Genomic DNA, 18,677 nt, shown 5'->3' on the forward strand with positions numbered 1-18,677 from the left:
GGTACATGTTATATAGGAGTGTTCCCTCTCTGGTACATGTTATATAGGGAGTGTTCCCTCTGGTACATGTTGTGTTATATAGGGAGTGTTCCCTCTCTGGTACATGTTGTATAGGAGTGTTCCTCTCCGGTACATGTTGTATAGGGAGTGTTCCCTCTCTGGTACATGTTATATAGGAGTGTTCCCTCTCCGGTACATGTTATATAGGAGTGTTCCCTCTCTGGTACATGTTATATAGGAGTGTTCCCTCTCTGGTACATGTTATATAGGGAGTGTTCCCTCTCTGGTACATGTTGTGTTATATAGGAAGTGTTCCCTCTCTGGTACATGTTGTATAGGGAGTGTTCCCTCTGGTACATGTTGTATAGGGAGTGTTCCCTCTGGTACATGTTATATAGGGAGTGTTCCCTCTGGTACATGTTGTGTTATATAGGGAGTGTTCCCTCTCTGGTACATGTTGTATAGGGAGTGTTCCCTCTCTGGTACATGTTGTGTTATATAGGGAGTGTTCCCTCTCTGGTACATGTTGTATAGGGAGTGTTCCCTCTCTGGTACATGTTGTGTTATATAGGGAGTGTTCCCTCTCTGGTACATGTTATATAGGGAGTGTTCCCTCTCTGGTACATGTTGTGTTATATAGGGAGTGTTCCCTCTCTGGTACATGTTGTATAGGGAGTGTTCCCTCTCCGGTACATGTTGTATAGGGAGTGTTCCCTCTCTGGTACATGTTATATAGGGAGTGTTCCCTCTCTGGTACATGTTGTGTTATATAGGGAGTGTTCCCTCTCCGGTACATGTTGTATAGGGAGTGTTCCCTCTCTGGTACATGTTATATAGGGAGTGTTCCCTCTCCGGTACATGTTATATAGGGAGTGTTCCCTCTCTGGTACATGTTATATAGGGAGTGTTCCATCTCTAGTACATGTTGTATAGGGAGTGTTCCCTCTCCGGTACATGTTATATAGGGAGTGTTCCCTCTCTGGTACATGTTATATAGGGAGTGTTCCCTCTCTGGTACATATGTTGTGTTGTATAGGGAGTGTTTCCTCTTGTAGAGTTGTAGAGAGAGGGAGATGTTAATAAAGTTGTGTTTGTGTTGTAGAGAGAGGGAGATGTTAATAAAGTTGTGTTTGTATTGTAGAGTCGTAGAGAGAGGGAGATGTTAATAAAGTTGTGTTTGCATTGTAGAGTTGTAGAGAGAGGGAGATGTTAATAAAGTTGTGTTTGTATTGTAGAGTTGTAGAGAGAGGGAGATGTTAATACAGTTGTGTTTGTATTGTAGAGTTGTAGAGAGAGGGAGATGTTAATACAGTTGTGTTTGTGTTGTAGAGACAGGGAGATGTTAATAAAGTTGTGTTTGTATTGTAGAGTCGTAGAGAGAGGGAGATGTTAATACAGTTGTGTTTGTATTGTAGAGTTGTAGAGAGAGGGAGATGTTAATACAGTTGTGTTTGTGTTGTAGAGACATGGAGATGTTAATAAAGTTGTGTTTGTGTTGTAGAGTCGTAGAGAGAGGGAGATGTTAATAAAGTTGTGTTTGTATCTGGTACATGTTAGAGAGGGAGATGTTAACAAAGTTGTGTTTGTATTGTAGAGTCGTTCCCTCTCTGGTAGATGTTAATAAAGTTGTGTTTGTGTTGTAGAGTCGTAGAGAGAGGGAGATGTTAACAAAGTTGTGTTTGTATTGTAGAGTCGTTCCCTCTCTGGTAGATGTTAATAAAGTTGTGTTTGTGTTGTAGAGTGTGAGAGAGGGAGATGTTAACAAAGTCTGGTTTGTATTGTAGAGTCGTAGAAAGAGGGAGATGTTAATAAAGTTGTGTTTGTGTTGTAGATGTTAGAGAGAGTTGAGATGTTAACAAAGTTGTGTTTGTATTATAGAGTCGTAGAAAGAGGGCGATGTTAATAAAGTGTGTTTGTGTTGTAGAGTTCCCTCTCTGGGGAGATGTTATATAGGGAAGTTGTGTTTGTATTGTAGAGTTGTAGAGAGGGGAGATGTTAATAAAGTTGTACATGTATTGTAGAGTTGTAGAGAGAGGGAGATGTTATAGTTGTGTTTGTATTGTAGAGTTGTAGAGAGAGGGAGATTTTAATACAGTTGTGTTTGTGTTGTAGAGACAGGGAGATGTTAATAAAGTCTGGTTTGTATTGTTAGTCGTAGAAAGAGGGAGATGTTAATAAAGTTGTGTTTGTATTATAGAGTCGTAGAAAGAGGGTAAGATGTTAATAAAGTTGTGTTTGTATTATAGAGTCGTTCCCTCTCCGGAGATGTTAATAAAGTTGTGTTTGTATTGTAGAGTATGTAGAGAGAGGGTTGTTAACAAAGTTGTGTTTGTATTGTAGAGTCGTTCCCTCTCTGGAGATGTTATATAAAGTGTTTTGTGTTGGTAGAGTTGTAGATAGAGGGAGATGTTAACAAAGTCTGGTTTTATTGTAGAGTGTTCCCTCTCTGGTAGATGTTAATAAAGTTGTTTTGTGTTGTAGAGTCGTAGAGAGAGGGAGATGTTAACAAACATTGTTTTGTATTGTAGAGTCGTTCCCTAGAGGGAGATGTTAATAAAGTTGTGTTTGTGTTGTAGAGTCGTAGAGAGTGTGAGATGTTAACAAATGTTGTGTTTGTATTATAGAGTGTTCCAGAAAGAGGGCATGTTAATAAAGTTGTGTTTGTGTTGTAGAGTCGTTATAGAGGGAGATGTTAATAAAGTTGTGTTTGTATTGTATAGTAGAGTTGTAGAGAGAGGGAGATGTTCCCTCTTGGTACATGTATTGTAGAGTTGTAGAGAGAGGGGATGTTAATACAGTGTGTTTGTATTGTAGAGTTGTAGAGAGAGGGTTTTAATACAGTTGTGTTTGTGTTGTAGAGACAGGGAGATGTTAATAAAGTTGTGTTTGTATTGTAGAGTGTTCCCTCTCTGGGAGATGTTAATAAAGTTGTGTTTGTATTATAGAGTTAGAAAGAGGGAGATGTTAATAAAGTTGTGTTTGTATTATAGAGTCGTATAGAGAGGGAGATGTTAATAAAGTCTGTTTGTATTATGGAGTCGTAGAGAGAGGGAGATGTTAATAAAGTTGTGTTTGTATTGTATTGTAGAGAGAGGGAGATGTTAATAAAGTTGTGTTTGTATTGTACATGTCGTAGAGAGAGGGAGATGTTAATAAAGTTGTGTTTGTATTGTAGAGTCGTTCCCTCTCCGGTAGATGTTAATAAAGTGTGTTTGTGTTGTAGAGTCGTAGAGAGGGAGATGTTAATAAAGTTGTGTTTGTGTTGTAGATGTCGTGTTATAGAGGGAGATGTTAACAAAGTTGTGTTTGTATTGTAGAGTCGTAGAAAGAGGGAGATGTTAATAAAGTACATGTTTGTGTTGTAGAGTCGTAGAGAGAGGGAGATGTTAATAAAGTTGTGTTTGTGTTGTAGAGTCGTAGAGAGAGGGAGATGTTAACAAAGTTGTGTTTGTATTATAGAGTCTTAGAAAGAGGGAGATGTTAATAAAGTTGTTCCCTTGTATTGTAGAGTTGTGAGAGAGGAGATGTTAATAAAGTTGTGTTTGTATTATGGAGTCGTTCCCTCTCTGAGATGTTAATAAAGTTGTGTTTGTATTGTAGAGTTGTAGAGAGAGGAGATGTTAATAAAGTTGTGTTTGTATTGTAGAGTCGTAGAGAGAGGGAGATGTTATATAAAGTTGTGTTTGTATTGTAGAGTTGTAGAGAGAGGAGATGTTAATAAAGTTGTGTTTGTATTATGGAGTCGTAGAGAGAGGGAGATGTTAATAAAGTTGTGTTTGTATTGTATAGTCGTTGAGAGAGGGAGATGTTAATAAAGTTGTGTTTGTATTATAGAGTCGTAGAAAGTGTTCCCTGTTAATAAATATGTTTGTGTTGTATAGTCGTAGAAAGAGGGAGATGTTAATAAAGTTGTTCTTGTATTGTAGAGTCGTAGAGAGAGGGAGATGTTAATAAAGTTGTGTTTGTATTGTAGAGTTGTAGAGAGAGGGAGATGTTAATAAAGTTGTTTTGTATTGTAGAGTTGTAGAGAGAGGAGATGTTAATACAGTTGTGTTTGTATTGTAGAGTTGTAGAGAGAGGAGATTTTAATACAGTTGTGTTTGTGTTGTAGAGACAGGTTCCCTGTTAATAAAGTTGTGTTTGTATTGTAGAGTCGTAGAAAGAGGGAGATGTTAATAAAGTTGTGTTTGTATTATAGAGTCATAGAAAGAGGGAGATGTTAATAAAGTTGTGTTTGTATTATAGAGTCGTAGAGAGAGGGAGATGTTAATAAAGTTGTGTTTGTATTATGGAGTCGTTCCCTCTGGTAGATGTTAATAAAGTTGTGTTTGTATTGTAGAGTTGTAGAGAGGGAGATGTTAATAAAGTTGTGTTTGTATTGTAGAGTCTTCCCTCTCTGGTAGATGTTAATAAAGTTGTGTTTGTATTGTAGAGTCGTAGAAAGAGGGAGATGTTAATAAAGTTGTGTTTGTGTTGTAGAGTCGTAGAGAGAGGGAGATGTTAACAAAGTTGTGTTTGTATTGTAGAGTCGTAGAAAGAGGGAGATGTTAATAAAGTTGTGTTTGTGTTGTAGAGTCGTAGAGAGAGGGAGATGTTAATAAAGTTGTGTTTGTGTTGTAGAGTCGTAGAGAGAGGGAGATGTTAACAAAGTTGTGTTTGTATTATAGAGTCTTAGAAAGAGGTTGATGTTAATAAAGTTGTGTTTGTATTGTAGAGTCGTAGAGAGAGGAGATGTTAATAAATGTTGTGTTTGTATTATGGAGTCGTTCCCTCTCCGGAGATGTTAATAAAGTTGTGTTTGTATTGTAGAGTTGTAGAGTTGTTAATAAAGTTGTGTTTGTATTGTAGAGTCGTAGAGAGGGGAGATGTTAATAAAGTTGTGTTTGTATTGTAGAGTTGTAGAGAGGGAGATGTTAATAAAGTTGTGTTTGTATTATGGAGTTGTAGAGAGAGGGAGATGTTAATAAAGTTGTGTTTGTATTGTATAGTCGTAGAGAGAGGGAGATGTTAATAAAGTTGTGTTTGTATTATAGAGTCGTAGAAAGAGGAGATGTTAATAAAGTTGTGTTTGTATTGTATAGTCGTAGAAAGAGGGAGATGTTAATAAAGTTGTGTTTGTATTGTAGAGTCGTAGAGAGAGGGAGATGTTAATAAAGTTGTGTTTGTATTGTAGAGTTGTAGAGAGAGGGAGATGTTAATAAAGTTGTGTTTGTATTGTAGAGTTGTAGAGAGAGGGAGATGTTAATACAGTTGTGTTTGTATTGTAGAGTTGTAGAGAGAGGGAGATTTTAATACAGTTGTGTTTGTGTTGTAGAGACAGGGAGATGTTAATAAAGTTGTGTTTGTATTGTAGAGTCGTAGAAAGAGGGAGATGTTAATAAAGTTGTGTTTGTATTATAGAGTCGTAGAAAGAGGGAGATGTTAATAAAGTTGTGTTTGTATTATAGAGTCGTAGAGAGAGGGAGATGTTAATAAAGTTGTGTTTGTATTGTAGAGTTGTAGAGAGAGGGAGATGTTAACAAAGTTGTGTTTGTATTGTAGAGTCGTAGAAAGAGGGAGATGTTAATAAAGTTGTGTTTGTGTTGTAGAGTCGTAGAGAGAGGGAGATGTTAACAAAGTTGTGTTTGTATTGTAGAGTCGTAGAAAGAGGGAGATGTTAATAAAGTTGTGTTTGTGTTGTAGAGTCGTAGAGAGAGGGAGATGTTAACAAAGTTGTGTTTGTATTGTAGAGTCGTAGAAAGAGGGAGATGTTAATAAAGTTGTGTTTGTGTTGTAGAGTCGTAGAGAGAGTTGAGATGTTAACAAAGTTGTGTTTGTATTATAGAGTCGTAGAAAGAGGGCGATGTTAATAAAGTTGTGTTTGTGTTGTAGAGTCGTAGAGAGAGGGAGATGTTAATAAAGTTGTGTTTGTATTGTAGAGTTGTAGAGAGAGGGAGATTTTAATACAGTTGTGTTTGTGTTGTAGAGACAGGGAGATGTTAATAAAGTTGTGTTTGTATTGTAGAGTCGTAGAAAGAGGGAGATGTTAATAAAGTTGTGTTTGTATTATAGAGTCGTAGAAAGAGGGAGATGTTAATAAAGTTGTGTTTGTATTATAGAGTCGTAGAGAGAGGGAGATGTTAATAAAGTTGTGTTTGTATTATGGAGTCGTAGAGAGAGGGAGATGTTAATAAAGTTGTGTTTGTATTGTAGAGTTGTAGAGAGAGGGAGATGTTAATAAAGTTGTGTTTGTATTGTAGAGTCGTAGAGAGAGGGAGATGTTAATAAAGTTGTGTTTGTATTGTAGAGTCGTAGAAAGAGGGAGATGTTAATAAAGTTGTGTTTGTGTTGTAGAGTCGTAGAGAGAGGGAGATGTTAATAAAGTTGTGTTTGTGTTGTAGAGTCGTAGAGAGAGGGAGATGTTAACAAAGTTGTGTTTGTATTGTAGAGTCGTAGAAAGAGGGAGATGTTAATAAAGTTGTGTTTGTGTTGTAGAGTCGTAGAGAGAGGGAGATGTTAATAAAGTTGTGTTTGTGTTGTAGAGTCGTAGAGAGAGGGAGATGTTAACAAAGTTGTGTTTGTATTATAGAGTCTTAGAAAGAGGGAGATGTTAATAAAGTTGTGTTTGTATTGTAGAGTCGTAGAGAGAGGGAGATGTTAATAAAGTTGTGTTTGTATTATGGAGTCGTAGAGAGAGGGAGATGTTAATAAAGTTGTGTTTGTATTGTAGAGTTGTAGAGAGAGGGAGATGTTAATAAAGTTGTGTTTGTATTGTAGAGTCGTAGAGAGAGGGAGATGTTAATAAAGTTGTGTTTGTATTGTAGAGTTGTAGAGAGAGGGAGATGTTAATAAAGTTGTGTTTGTATTATGGAGTCGTAGAGAGAGGGAGATGTTAATAAAGTTGTGTTTGTATTGTATAGTCGTAGAGAGAGGGAGATGTTAATAAAGTTGTGTTTGTATTATAGAGTCGTAGAAAGAGGGAGATGTTAATAAAGTTGTGTTTGTATTGTATAGTCGTAGAAAGAGGGAGATGTTAATAAAGTTGTGCTTGTATTGTAGAGTCGTAGAGAGAGGGAGATGTTAATAAAGTTGTGTTTGTATTGTAGAGACGTAGAAAGAGGGAGATGTTAATAAAGTTGTGTTTGTATTATAGAGTCGTAGAGAGAGGGAGATGTTAATAAAGTTGTGTTTGTATTGTAGAGACGTAGAAAGAGGGAGATGTTAATAAAGTTGTGCTTGTATTGTAGAGTCGTAGAGAGAGGGAGATTCTGCAGCAGGTGATGGTTCAGGATGAAGAGACTCTAGAACTCAGAGAAACATTCTCCTCCCTACAACAGGAGGTGGAGGCCAAGACCAAGAAGCTCAAGAAGGTGAGATTTAAAACACTGTATTGTTTCTCATTGATTGTATTGTTGTTGAAGTGACAATTTTTTAAATCTGTTGTAGCTCTATCTATCTGCTGTAGCTCTAAGCAACGCTGAAGTGTGTCTGCTCTGTCTGTTGCAGCTCTATGCTAAGCTGCAGTGTGTCTGTTCTGCTGTGTTGTAGCTCTATGCTAAGATGCAGTGTGTCTGTTCTGCTGTGTTGTAGCTCTATGCTAAGCTGCAGTGTGTCTGTTCCGTCTGTTGTAGCTCTATGCTAAGCTGCAGCGTGTCTGTTCCGTCTGTTGTAGCTCTATGCTAAGATGCAGTGTGTCTGTTCTACTGTGTTGTAGCTCTATGCTAAGCTGCAGCGTGTCTGTTCCATCTGTTGTAGCTCTATGCTAAGATGCAGTGTGTCTGTTCTGCTGTGTTGTAGCTCTATGCTAAGCTACAGTGTGTCTGTTCTACTGTGTTGTAGCTCTATGCTAAGCTGCAGTGTGTCTGTTCTGCTGTGTTGTAGCTCTATTTTAAGCTGCAGTGTGTCTGTTCTACTGTGTTGTAACTCTATGCTAAGAAGCTGTGTGTCTGTTCTGCTGTGTTGTAGCTCTATGCTAAGCTGCAGCGTGTCTGTTCCATCTGTTGTAGCTCTATGCTAAGATGCAGTGTGTCTGTTCTACTGTGTTGTAGCTCTATGCTAAGCTGCAGTGTGTCTGTTCTACTGTGTTGTAGCTCTATGCTAAGCTGCAGTGTGTCTGTTCTGCTGTGTTGTAGCTCTATGCTAAGCTGCAGTGTGTCTGTTCTGCTGTGTTGTAGCTCTATGCTAAGCTGCAGTGTGTCTGTTCTGCTGTGTTGTAGCTCTATGCTAAGCTGCAGTGTGTGAAGGCTGAGATCCAGGATGTTAATGATGAGCACGTCAGGAGTCGACAGGAGCTGGAGCAGACGCAGAACCAACTCACCAGAGAACTCAAGTTCAAGTAAGTCCAACACACGCGCACACATACACACACACACACACACACACACACACACACACACACACACACACACACACACACACACACACACACACACACACACACACACACACACACACACACACACACACACACACACACACACACAAGCACACATATATGATGTGATTACAGTCAGCTATTGTTCAAAAGTATATATTCTCTTTCCGGTGTGTGTGTGTGTGTGTGTGTAGGTATCTGATCATAGAGAACTTCATTCCTCCTGAGGAGAAGAATAAGATCCTGAACAGACTGACCCTTGACCCTGAGGAGGACCAGTGGAAGTTCCAACTCCTCACCCCCTCCGAGAGGTCAGGGTGTGTGTATCTGTATCTGTGTGTGTCTGCGTGTGTGTGTTCATGTGTCTGTCTGTCTGTCTGTGTGACACACGATTGAACAGCCATGGGTATGACTATAAACAAATATTTGGCAGTCTGGGCCACGTACACAGGCTCACAGTAGACAGGCTGACAGTAGACAGGCTCACAGTAGACAGGCTGACAGTAGACAGGCTGACAGTAGACAGGCTGACAGTAGACAGGCTGACAGTAGACAGGCTGACAGTAGACAGGCTCACAGTAGACAGGCTGACAGTAGACAGGCTGACAGTAGACAGGCTGACAGTAGACAGGCTGACTGTAGACAGGCTGACAGTAGACAGGCTGACAGTAGACAGGCTCACAGTAGACAGGCTGACAGTAGACAGGCTGACAGTAGACAGGCTGACAGTAGACAGGCTGACAGTAGACAGGCTGACAGACAGGCTGACTGTAGACAGGCTGACAGTAGACAGGCTGACAGTAGACAGGCTGACTGTAGACAGGCTGACAGTAGACAGGCTGACAGTAGACAGGCTCACAGTAGACAGGCTGACTGTAGACAGGCTCACAGTAGACAGGCTGACAGTAGACAGGCTGACAGTAGACAGGCTGACTGTAGACAGGCTGACTCACAGTAGACAGGCTGACAGTAGACAGGCTGACTGTAGACAGGCTGACTGTAGACAGGCTCACAGTCACAGTAGACAGGCTGACTGTAGACAGGCTGACTGTAGACAGGCTGACAGTAGACAGGCTGACAGTAGACAGGCTCACAGTAGACAGGCTGACTGTAGACAGGCTCACAGTAGACAGGCTGACAGTAGACAGGCTGACAGTAGACAGGCTGACTGTAGACAGGCTCACAGTAGACAGGCTCACAGTAGACAGGCTGACTGTAGACAGGCTGACTGTAGACAGGCTCACAGTAGACAGGCTGACTGTAGACAGGCTCACAGTAGACAGGCTGACTGTAGACAGGCTCACAGTAGACAGGCTGACTGTAGACAGGCTCACAGTAGACAGGCTGACTGTAGACAGGCTCACAGTAGACAGGCTGACTGTAGACAGGCTCACAGTAGACAGGCTGACTGTAGACAGGCTCACAGTAGACAGGCTGACAGTAGACAGGCTGACAGTAGACAGGCTGACAGTAGACAGGCTGACTGTAGACAGGCTGACAGTAGACAGGCTGACTGTAGACAGGCTGACAGTAGACAGGCTGACAGTAGACAGGCTGACAGTAGACAGGCTGACTGTAGACAGGCTGACAGTAGACAGGCTGACTGTAGACAGGCTGACAGTAGACAGGCTGACTGTAGACAGGCTGACTGTAGACAGGTTGACAGTAGACAGGCTGACTGTAGACAGGTTGACAGTAGACAGGTTGACAGTAGACAGGCTGACTGTAGACAGGCTGACAGTAGACAGGCTGACAGTAGACAGGCTGACTATAGACAGGCTGACAGTAGACAGGCTGACTGTAGACAGGCTGACAGTAGACAGGCTGACTGTAGACAGGCTGACTGTAGACAGGTTGACAGTAGACAGGCTGACTGTAGACAGGTTGACAGTAGACAGGTTGACAGTAGACAGGCTGACTGTAGACAGGCTGACTGTAGACAGGTTGACAGACACAGGCTGACAGTAGACAGGCTGACTGTAGACAGGTTGACTGTGAGACAGGCTGACAGTAGACAGGCTGACAGTAGACAGGCTGACTGTAGACAGGCTGACAGTAGACAGGCTGACTGTAGACAGGCTCACAGTAGACAGGCTGACTGTAGACAGGCTGACAGTAGACAGGCTGACAGTAGACAGGCTGACTGTAGACAGGCTGACAGTAGACAGGCTGACAGTAGACAGGCTGACAGTAGACAGGCTCACAGTAGACAGGCTGACTGTAGACAGGCTGACAGTAGACAGGCTGACTGTAGACAGGCTAGACAGGCTGACTGTAGACAGGCTCACAGTAGACAGGCTGACTGTAGACAGGCTCACAGTAGACAGGCTGACTGTAGACAGGCTCACAGTAGACAGGCTGACAGTAGACAGGCTGACAGTAGACAGGCTGACAGTAGACAGGCTGACAGTAGACAGGCTGACAGTAGACAGGCTCACAGTAGACAGGCTGACTGTAGACAGGCTCACAGTAGACAGGCTGACTGTAGACAGGCTGACAGTAGACAGGCTGACTGTAGACAGGCTGACTGTAGACAGGTTGACAGTAGACAGGCTGACTGACAGGTTGACAGGCAGGTGACAGTAGACAGGCTGACTGTAGACAGGCTGACAGTAGACAGGCTGACTGTAGACAGGTTGACAGTACACAGGCTGACAGTAGACAGGCTGACTGTAGACAGGCTGACTGTAGACAGGTTGACAGTAGACAGGCTGACAGTAGACAGGCTGACTGTAGACAGGCTGACAGTAGACAGGCTGACTGTAGACAGGCTCACAGTAGACAGGTTGACAGTAGACAGGCTGACTGTAGACAGGCTCACAGTAGACAGGCTGACTGTAGACAGGCTCACAGTAGACAGGCTGACTGTAGACAGGCTCACAGTAGACAGGCTGACAGTAGACAGGCTGACAGTAGACAGGTTGACAGTAGACAGGCTGACAGTAGACAGACTGACAGTAGACAGGCTGACAGTAGACAGGCTGACAGTAGACAGGCTGACTGTAGACAGGTTGACAGTAGACAGGCTGACAGTAGACAGGCTGACTGTAGACAGGTTGACAGTAGACAGGCTGACAGTAGACAAGCTGACTGTAGACAGGCTGACTGTAGACAGGTTGACAGTAGACAGGCTGACAGTAGACAGGCTGACTGTAGACAGGTTGACAGTAGACAGGCTGACAGTAGACAGGCTAACAGTAGACAGGCTGACTGTAGACAGGTTGACAGTAGACAGGCTGACAGTAGACAGGCTGACTGTAGACAGGTTGACAGTAGACAGGCTGACAGTAGACAGGCTGACTGTAGACAGGCTGACTGTAGACAGGTTGACAGTAGACAGGCTGACAGTAGACAGGCTGACTGTAGACAGGTTGACAGTAGACAGGCTGACTGTAGACAGGCTGACAGTAGACAGGCTGACTGTAGACAGGCTGACTGTAGACAGGTTGACAGTAGACAGGCTGACAGTAGACAGGCTGACTGTAGACAGGTTGACAGTAGACAGGCTGACAGTAGACAGGCTGACAGTAGACAGGCTGACTGTAGACAGGTTGACAGTAGACAGGCTGACAGTAGACAGGCTGACAGTAGACAGGTTGACAGTAGACAGGCTGACAGTAGACAGACTGACAGTAGACAGGCTGACAGTAGACAGGCTGACAGTAGACAGGCTGACAGTAGACAGGCTGACTGTAGACAGGCTGACTGTAGACAGGTTGACAGTAGACAGGCTGACAGTAGACAGGCTGACTGTAGACAGGTTGACAGTAGACAGGCTGACAGTAGACAGGCTGACAGTAGACAGGCTGACTGTAGACAGGTTGACAGTAGACAGGCTGACTGTAGACAGGCTGACTGTAGACAGGTTGACAGTTGACAGGCTGACTATAGACAGGCTGACAGTAGACAGGCTGACTGTAGACAGGCTGACTGTAGACAGGCTGACTGTAGACAGGTTGACAGTAGACAGGCTGACTGTAGACAGGTTGACAGTAGACAGGCTGACAGTAGACAGGCTGACTGTAGACAGGCTGACAGTAGACAGGCTGACTGTAGACAGGCTCACAGTAGACAGGTTGACAGTAGACAGGCTGACTGTAGACAGGCTCACAGTAGACAGGCTGACTGTAGACAGGCTCACAGTAGACAGGCTGACTGTAGACAGGCTCACAGTAGACAGGCTGACAGTAGACAGGCTGACAGTAGACAGGTTGACAGTAGACAGGCTGACAGTAGACAGACTGACAGTAGACAGGCTGACAGTAGACAGGCTGACAGTAGACAGGCTGACTGTAGACAGGTTGACAGTAGACAGGCTGACAGTAGACAGGCTGACTGTAGACAGGTTGACAGTAGACAGGCTGACAGTAGACAGGCTGACTGTAGACAGGCTGACTGTAGACAGGTTGACAGTAGACAGGCTGACAGTAGACAGGCTGACTGTAGACAGGTTGACAGTAGACAGGCTGACAGTAGACAGGCTGACAGTAGACAGGCTGACTGTAGACAGGTTGACAGTAGACAGGCTGACAGTAGACAGGCTGACTGTAGACAGGTTGACAGTAGACAGGCTGACAGTAGACAGGCTGACTGTAGACAGGCTGACTGTAGACAGGTTGACAGTAGACAGGCTGACAGTAGACAGGCTGACTGTAGACAGGTTGACAGTAGACAGGCTGACTGTAGACAGGCTGACAGTAGACAGGCTGACTGTAGACAGGCTGACTGACTAGACAGGTTGACAGTAGACAGGCTGACAGTAGACAGGCTGACTGTAGACAGGTTGACAGTAGACAGGCTGACAGTAGACAGGCTGACAGTAGACAGGCTGACTGACAGTAGACAGGTTGACAGTAGACAGGCTGACAGTAGACAGGCTGACAGTAGACAGGCTGACAGTAGACAGGTTGACAGTAGACAGGCTGACAGTAGACAGACTGACTGTAGACAGGCTGACAGTAGACAGGCTGACAGTAGACAGGCTGACTGTAGACAGGCTGACTGTAGACAGGTTGACAGTAGACAGGCTGACAGTAGACAGGCTGACTGTAGACAGGTTGACAGTAGACAGGCTGACAGTAGACAGGCTGACAGTAGACAGGCTGACTGTAGACAGGTTGACAGTAGACAGGCTGACTGTAGACAGGCTGACTGTAGACAGGTTGACAGTTGACAGGCTGACTATAGACAGGCTGACAGTAGACAGGCTGACTGTAGACAGGCTGACTGTAGACAGGTTTACAGTAGACAGGCTGACTGTTGACAGGCTGACTGTAGACAGGCTGACTGTAGACAGGCTCACAGTAGACAGGCTGACTGTAGACAGGCTCACAGTAGACAGGCTGACTGTAGACAGGCTCACAGTAGACAGGCTGACTGTAGACAGGCTCACAGTAGACAGGCTGACTGTAGACAGGCTCACAGTAGACAGGCTGACTGTAGACAGGCTCACAGTAGACAGGCTGACAGTAGACAGGCTGACAGTAGACAGGCTGACTGTAGACAGGCTGACAGTAGACAGGCTGACTGTAGACAGGCTGACAGTAGACAGGCTGACAGTAGACAGGCTGACTGTAGACAGGCTGACTGTAGACAGGTTGACAGTAGACAGGCTGACAGTAGACAGGTTGACAGTAGACAGGCTGACTGTAGACAGGCTGACTGTAGACAGGTTGACAGTAGACAGGCTGACAGTAGACAGGCTGACAGTAGACAGGCTGACAGTAGATAGGCTGACTGTAGACAGGCTGACAGTAGACAGGCTGACTGTAGACAGGCTCACAGTAGACAGGTTGACAGTAGACAGGCTGACTGTAGACAGGCTCACAGTAGACAGGCTGACTGTAGACAGGCTCACAGTAGACAGGCTGACTGTAGACAGGCTCACAGTAGACAGGCTGACAGTAGACAGGCTGACAGTAGACAGGTTGACAGTAGACAGGCTGACAGTAGACAGACTGACAGTAGACAGGCTGACAGTAGACAGGCTGACAGTAGACAGGCTGACTGTAGACAGGCTGACAGTAGACAGGCTGACTGTAGACAGGCTGACTGTAGACAGGTTGACAGTAGACAGGCTGACAGTAGACAGGCTGACTGTAGACAGGTTGACAGTAGACAGGCTGACAGTAGACAGGCTGACAGTAGACAGGCTGACTGTAGACAGGTTGACAGTAGACAGGCTGACTGTAGACAGGCTGACTGTAGACAGGTTGACAGTAGACAGGCTGACTATAGACAGGCTGACAGTAGACAGGCTGACTGTAGACAGGCTGACTGTAGACAGGCTGACTGTAGACAGGTTGACAGTAGACAGGCTGACTGTAGACAGGTTGACAGTAGACAGGTTGACAGTAGACAGGCTGACTGTAGACAGGCTGACAGTAGACAGGCTGACTGTAGACAGGTTGACAGTAGACAGGCTGACAGTAGACAGGCTGACTGTAGACAGGCTGACTGTAGACAGGTTGACAGTAGACAGGCTGACAGTAGACAGGTTGACACTAGACAGGCTGACTGTAGACAGGCTGACTGTAGACAGGTTGACAGTAGACAGGCTGACAGTAGACAGGCTGACTGTAGACAGGTTGACAGTAGACAGGCTGACAGTAGACAGGCTGACAGTAGACAGGCTGACAGTAGACAGGCTGACTGTAGACAGGTTGACAGTAGACAGGCTGACTGTAGACAGGCTGACTGTAGACAGGTTGACAGTAGACAGGCTGACTGTAGACAGGTTGACAGTAGACAGGCTGACAGTAGACAGGCTGACTGTAGACAGGTTGACAGTAGACAGGCTGACTGTAGACAGGTTGACAGTAGACAGGCTGACTGTAGACAGGTTGACAGTAGACAGGCTGACTGTAGACAGGTTGACAGTAGACAGGCTGACTGTAGACAGGCTGACTGTAGACAGGCTGACTGTAGACAGGTTGACAGTAGACAGGTTGACAGTAGACAGGTTGACAGTAGACAGGTTGACAGGCTGACTGTAGACAGGCTGACAGTAGACAGGCTGACAGTAGACAGGCTGACAGTAGACAGGCTGACTGTAGACAGGTTGACAGTAGACAGGCTGACTGTAGACAGGCTGACTGTAGACAGGCTGACTGTAGACAGGTTGACAGTAGACAGGCTGACTGTAGACAGGCTGACAGTAGACAGGCTGACAGTAGACAGGCTGACTGTAGACAGGCTGACTGTAGACAGGCTGACAGTAGACAGGCTGACTGTAGACAGGCTGACTGTAGACAGGCTGACTGTAGACAGGCTGACAGTAGACAGGTTGGTTTAGATTGCAGTCTGAAACAACGACAAAGCAGGGTAGTACGGTGATCCGTCTATCTGTGAGGAGAACAAGGTACTTTCTGTATCTGTGAGTGTCCATCTGGGACCTTTTGAATTGTTAGAATACTTCTGTAATATAATATGTGGTATGTTCAATTATATTTTCTATGTTCAATTCTCTCCGTCGGTTCAGTCAGATGAAGAAGAGACTAGCCTCGGCAGTCGGATATAAACGACCAATCAGCCAGTACGCACGGGTTGCCTTAGCGATGGGCGCCCACTCCAGATACCGGGTAGGAGAGAGTGTGTGATGGAGTGAATGAAAATGGTCAGTAGGTGTATAACTTCTTCCCCAGGCACGGCACATATACACCTGGGATATCAACCATTCAAAGTTGTCCCAAACCAAATTTACACGTTGAGGTCAAATTCTGATGTCGTAAACAATTGGGGGATGTCTTGTTTCCTGGTCCAGTGAGTCTGCTGATTTAACTATGTCTTGGCTCCTGGTCCAGTGAGTCTGCTGATTTAACTATGTCTTGGCTCCTGGTCCAGTGAGTCTGCTGATTTAACTATGTCTTGGCTCCTGGTCCAATGAGTCTGCTGATTTAACTATTAGTTCGGTCAGATCTGCCTTTATCGTGTAGTGTGGTTGTGTTACGAGCCGATCCAGGTGACTGACCAATAGAAACACGGCTGACATAATACCATTATTATGGAATGTTTACATGTTGTGGCAGAATAACAAATAATCATCTTGGATGTAGATCCAAACACGGCTGTAGTTGATGCAGCCTTGACGTCGGCTGATGTATCCTTGCAAACAGAACTGAAACAGTCTAGCCAGGTTGATATGAAGATTTTAATTTGGTAACATCGCACAATGTGACGTGATAATGGTAAAGTCCTGAATCTGATGTACAGTGTGGGCGTGACCATACAATTCTATGGAAGTGACCTACTGAGTAAAGTATTTGTCATCATTTAATTTTGGCGAATCACACGACTGCACGACTGTTTTGTAGGAGATGATTGCTTGGTAGATGAAGCCGATGAGAGTTTTTTCTCATCTTCTGCATTGGCTAATGAAGGCCCAGATCAGCATATTGGTCCAACACGCTCTTAGCAAAATTTGCACTGGAGTGTCTGGGAAGGAGATTAGCAGGTATACCGACCCTGGCCCCTGACCCTTGTTAGCCGTGCTAAAACCTGCTACTGTACAGCTAAAATTACCTGACTGCTCTGTTTCCTCGTGTGTTGTGTATGTGTGTGTATGTGTGTAGGCTGAGAACATCCTGTTCTTGGAGCTGGACATGAGTCCTCCCACCACAGTCTCATTGGACCACTGGCCCTCAGAGGTGCGGCCTAACTGTAGCCCCTCTCCCACAGACAACGCCCCCTACAGAGAGAGAGCCACACGCGTCCGCAAGTCACGCTCCTGGTGAGACACACCATAGAGAATGATAGATGCCTCTAGTGGCCACAGGCAATATTAGCATGGCCAGCGTCATTGAGGGCTTCCACCATTTGAATGTAGTCAACTGGGTGGGACATCATTGGCTGATCCCTCCTGATGACCCTGTTGGAGTCATGTCCAGGTCATCAGGAGGGATCCACCAGTCATGAAGAAGACATTTGACTACTTCAGAATGATCACAGATACTATGATGCCTCACACAGTCTGCTGTCTGGCATGTTCTCCTATTGGCTGTCTCTATTCTCACCTCTTCACCTGCGTCTCTGCTATATGTCATATCCTGTCCCTGTGTGATTCCATATCCTGTCCCTGTGTGATGCCATATCCTGTCCCTGTGTGATGTCATATTCTGTCCCTGTGTGTGATGTCATATCTTCCTGTTCCAGGTGTCAGGCCCCACGAGCCATCACTTCCTCCTCCTCCACGGTTTCCCTGGCAACCCATTCTACTGCCACGCCCAGTACTGCCCAGTGAATACCGGCATCTCTACCTACCTCTACTCTCTCTCTCTGGTGTACTCTTTACAGCAGCCTGCTAACTCCTCCCCGTTCCTCTCTTGACCAATCAGCTCTCAGGAGTGGGAAACCACTCAAAAGTCTTTGCCTATGCTGCCTCATGATTGGTTGATCACTACCATGGGAGGAGCCAAAACTGCCATGGGAGGAGCCAAGTCAAAACAGATATCAGCTGATGTACGAAGGGCTATATAAATAAATAAAAAAAATAAAAAATCTACTGCCTCAAGGACTCCACTACCCAGACTACCCTGGGGGAATGAAGGAGAAACCATCCATCATTCTCTCTCTCCTCATTCCTGCAGGAGCTCTGCCTGTCTGTCTGTCTGTCTGTGCGTTTTGGCAGCCCAGGGGAGTCAGAAGTGAAACTCACAATAAATTAAGACAGCAGGAGACTGATATGTGGTGCTCGAAACAAGGTAGTTATTTAAGAGGTTAGGCGAAAAGGTTCAAGTGAAAGGCCTCTCAGGTAACTGGTGGGTCACTCTGTGTCCGGCGTGGCGGCTCCTCCGACAGCCTGTGTTAATAAACAAAACAAAATAGAGAGAGAGAGAGAGCGCGATGAGTCCACAGATTCACCCCTTGCTCTCAACTTGCTGCCTGGGAATAGGTCCCCTTCCTTTGGGGCAAAGAACAGGAAGACAGAGAAACAGGTGAGTCAAACAGCCTAGTATCTCCTTTGTCATTGGATCGAGGTGCTTATCATACTCCAGTTCTTCTGAGGACTAGATGTCGTGCCCTCTGCCTGTCTGCTCAACCGCCCGCGTGGGCTAGACGTACCCTCTGCCTGTCTGCTCAACCGCCCGCGTGGGCTAGACGTGCCCTCTGCCTGTCTGCTCAACCGCCCGCGTGGGCTAGACGTACCCTCTGCCTCAGTGGCAGAACTAGAGTCTTATACATGGGGTGGCCAGGGGATGGCCAAGGCTACTTCAGGGGGTCCAGAGAACATAACAGTAAATTAGTGTTTAACCCTAACCTGGCATCTAAGGAGCATGAATGAATCCTATGATTGCTAATTAGAGGTAGAAGTGATAATTCACTGAAC

General features: G+C 44.9%; 1 protein-coding gene across 2 annotated transcripts in view; it reads left to right on the forward strand.

Annotated features, from left to right (window-relative positions):
• LOC118374790 (kinesin-like protein KIF3C) overlaps positions 1-17,842 on the forward strand; it is a 32,728-nt gene extending 14,886 nt beyond the window's left edge. Inside the window, exons 3-8 of one of the 2 annotated variants that reach the window (XM_052471680.1) lie at positions 7,317-7,349; positions 8,196-8,314; positions 8,548-8,664; positions 15,834-15,933; positions 16,924-17,081; positions 17,504-17,842. In XM_052471680.1, coding sequence (XP_052327640.1) covers positions 7,317-7,349; positions 8,196-8,314; positions 8,548-8,664; positions 15,834-15,933; positions 16,924-17,081; positions 17,504-17,591 — 615 coding nt within the window. In that variant the 3' untranslated portion in view covers positions 17,592-17,842. Of the gene's footprint in view, positions 1-7,226; positions 7,350-8,195; positions 8,315-8,547; positions 8,665-15,833; positions 15,934-16,923; positions 17,082-17,503 lie in introns of both variants that reach the window. The other variant, XM_052471679.1, reaches the window with a different exon arrangement.
• The last annotated feature ends 835 nt before the right edge of the window (positions 17,843-18,677 follow it).

The sequence above is a fragment of the Oncorhynchus keta genome, chromosome 19, assembly GCF_023373465.1.
Source record: "Oncorhynchus keta strain PuntledgeMale-10-30-2019 chromosome 19, Oket_V2, whole genome shotgun sequence".
NCBI lineage: Eukaryota > Metazoa > Chordata > Actinopteri > Salmoniformes > Salmonidae > Oncorhynchus > Oncorhynchus keta.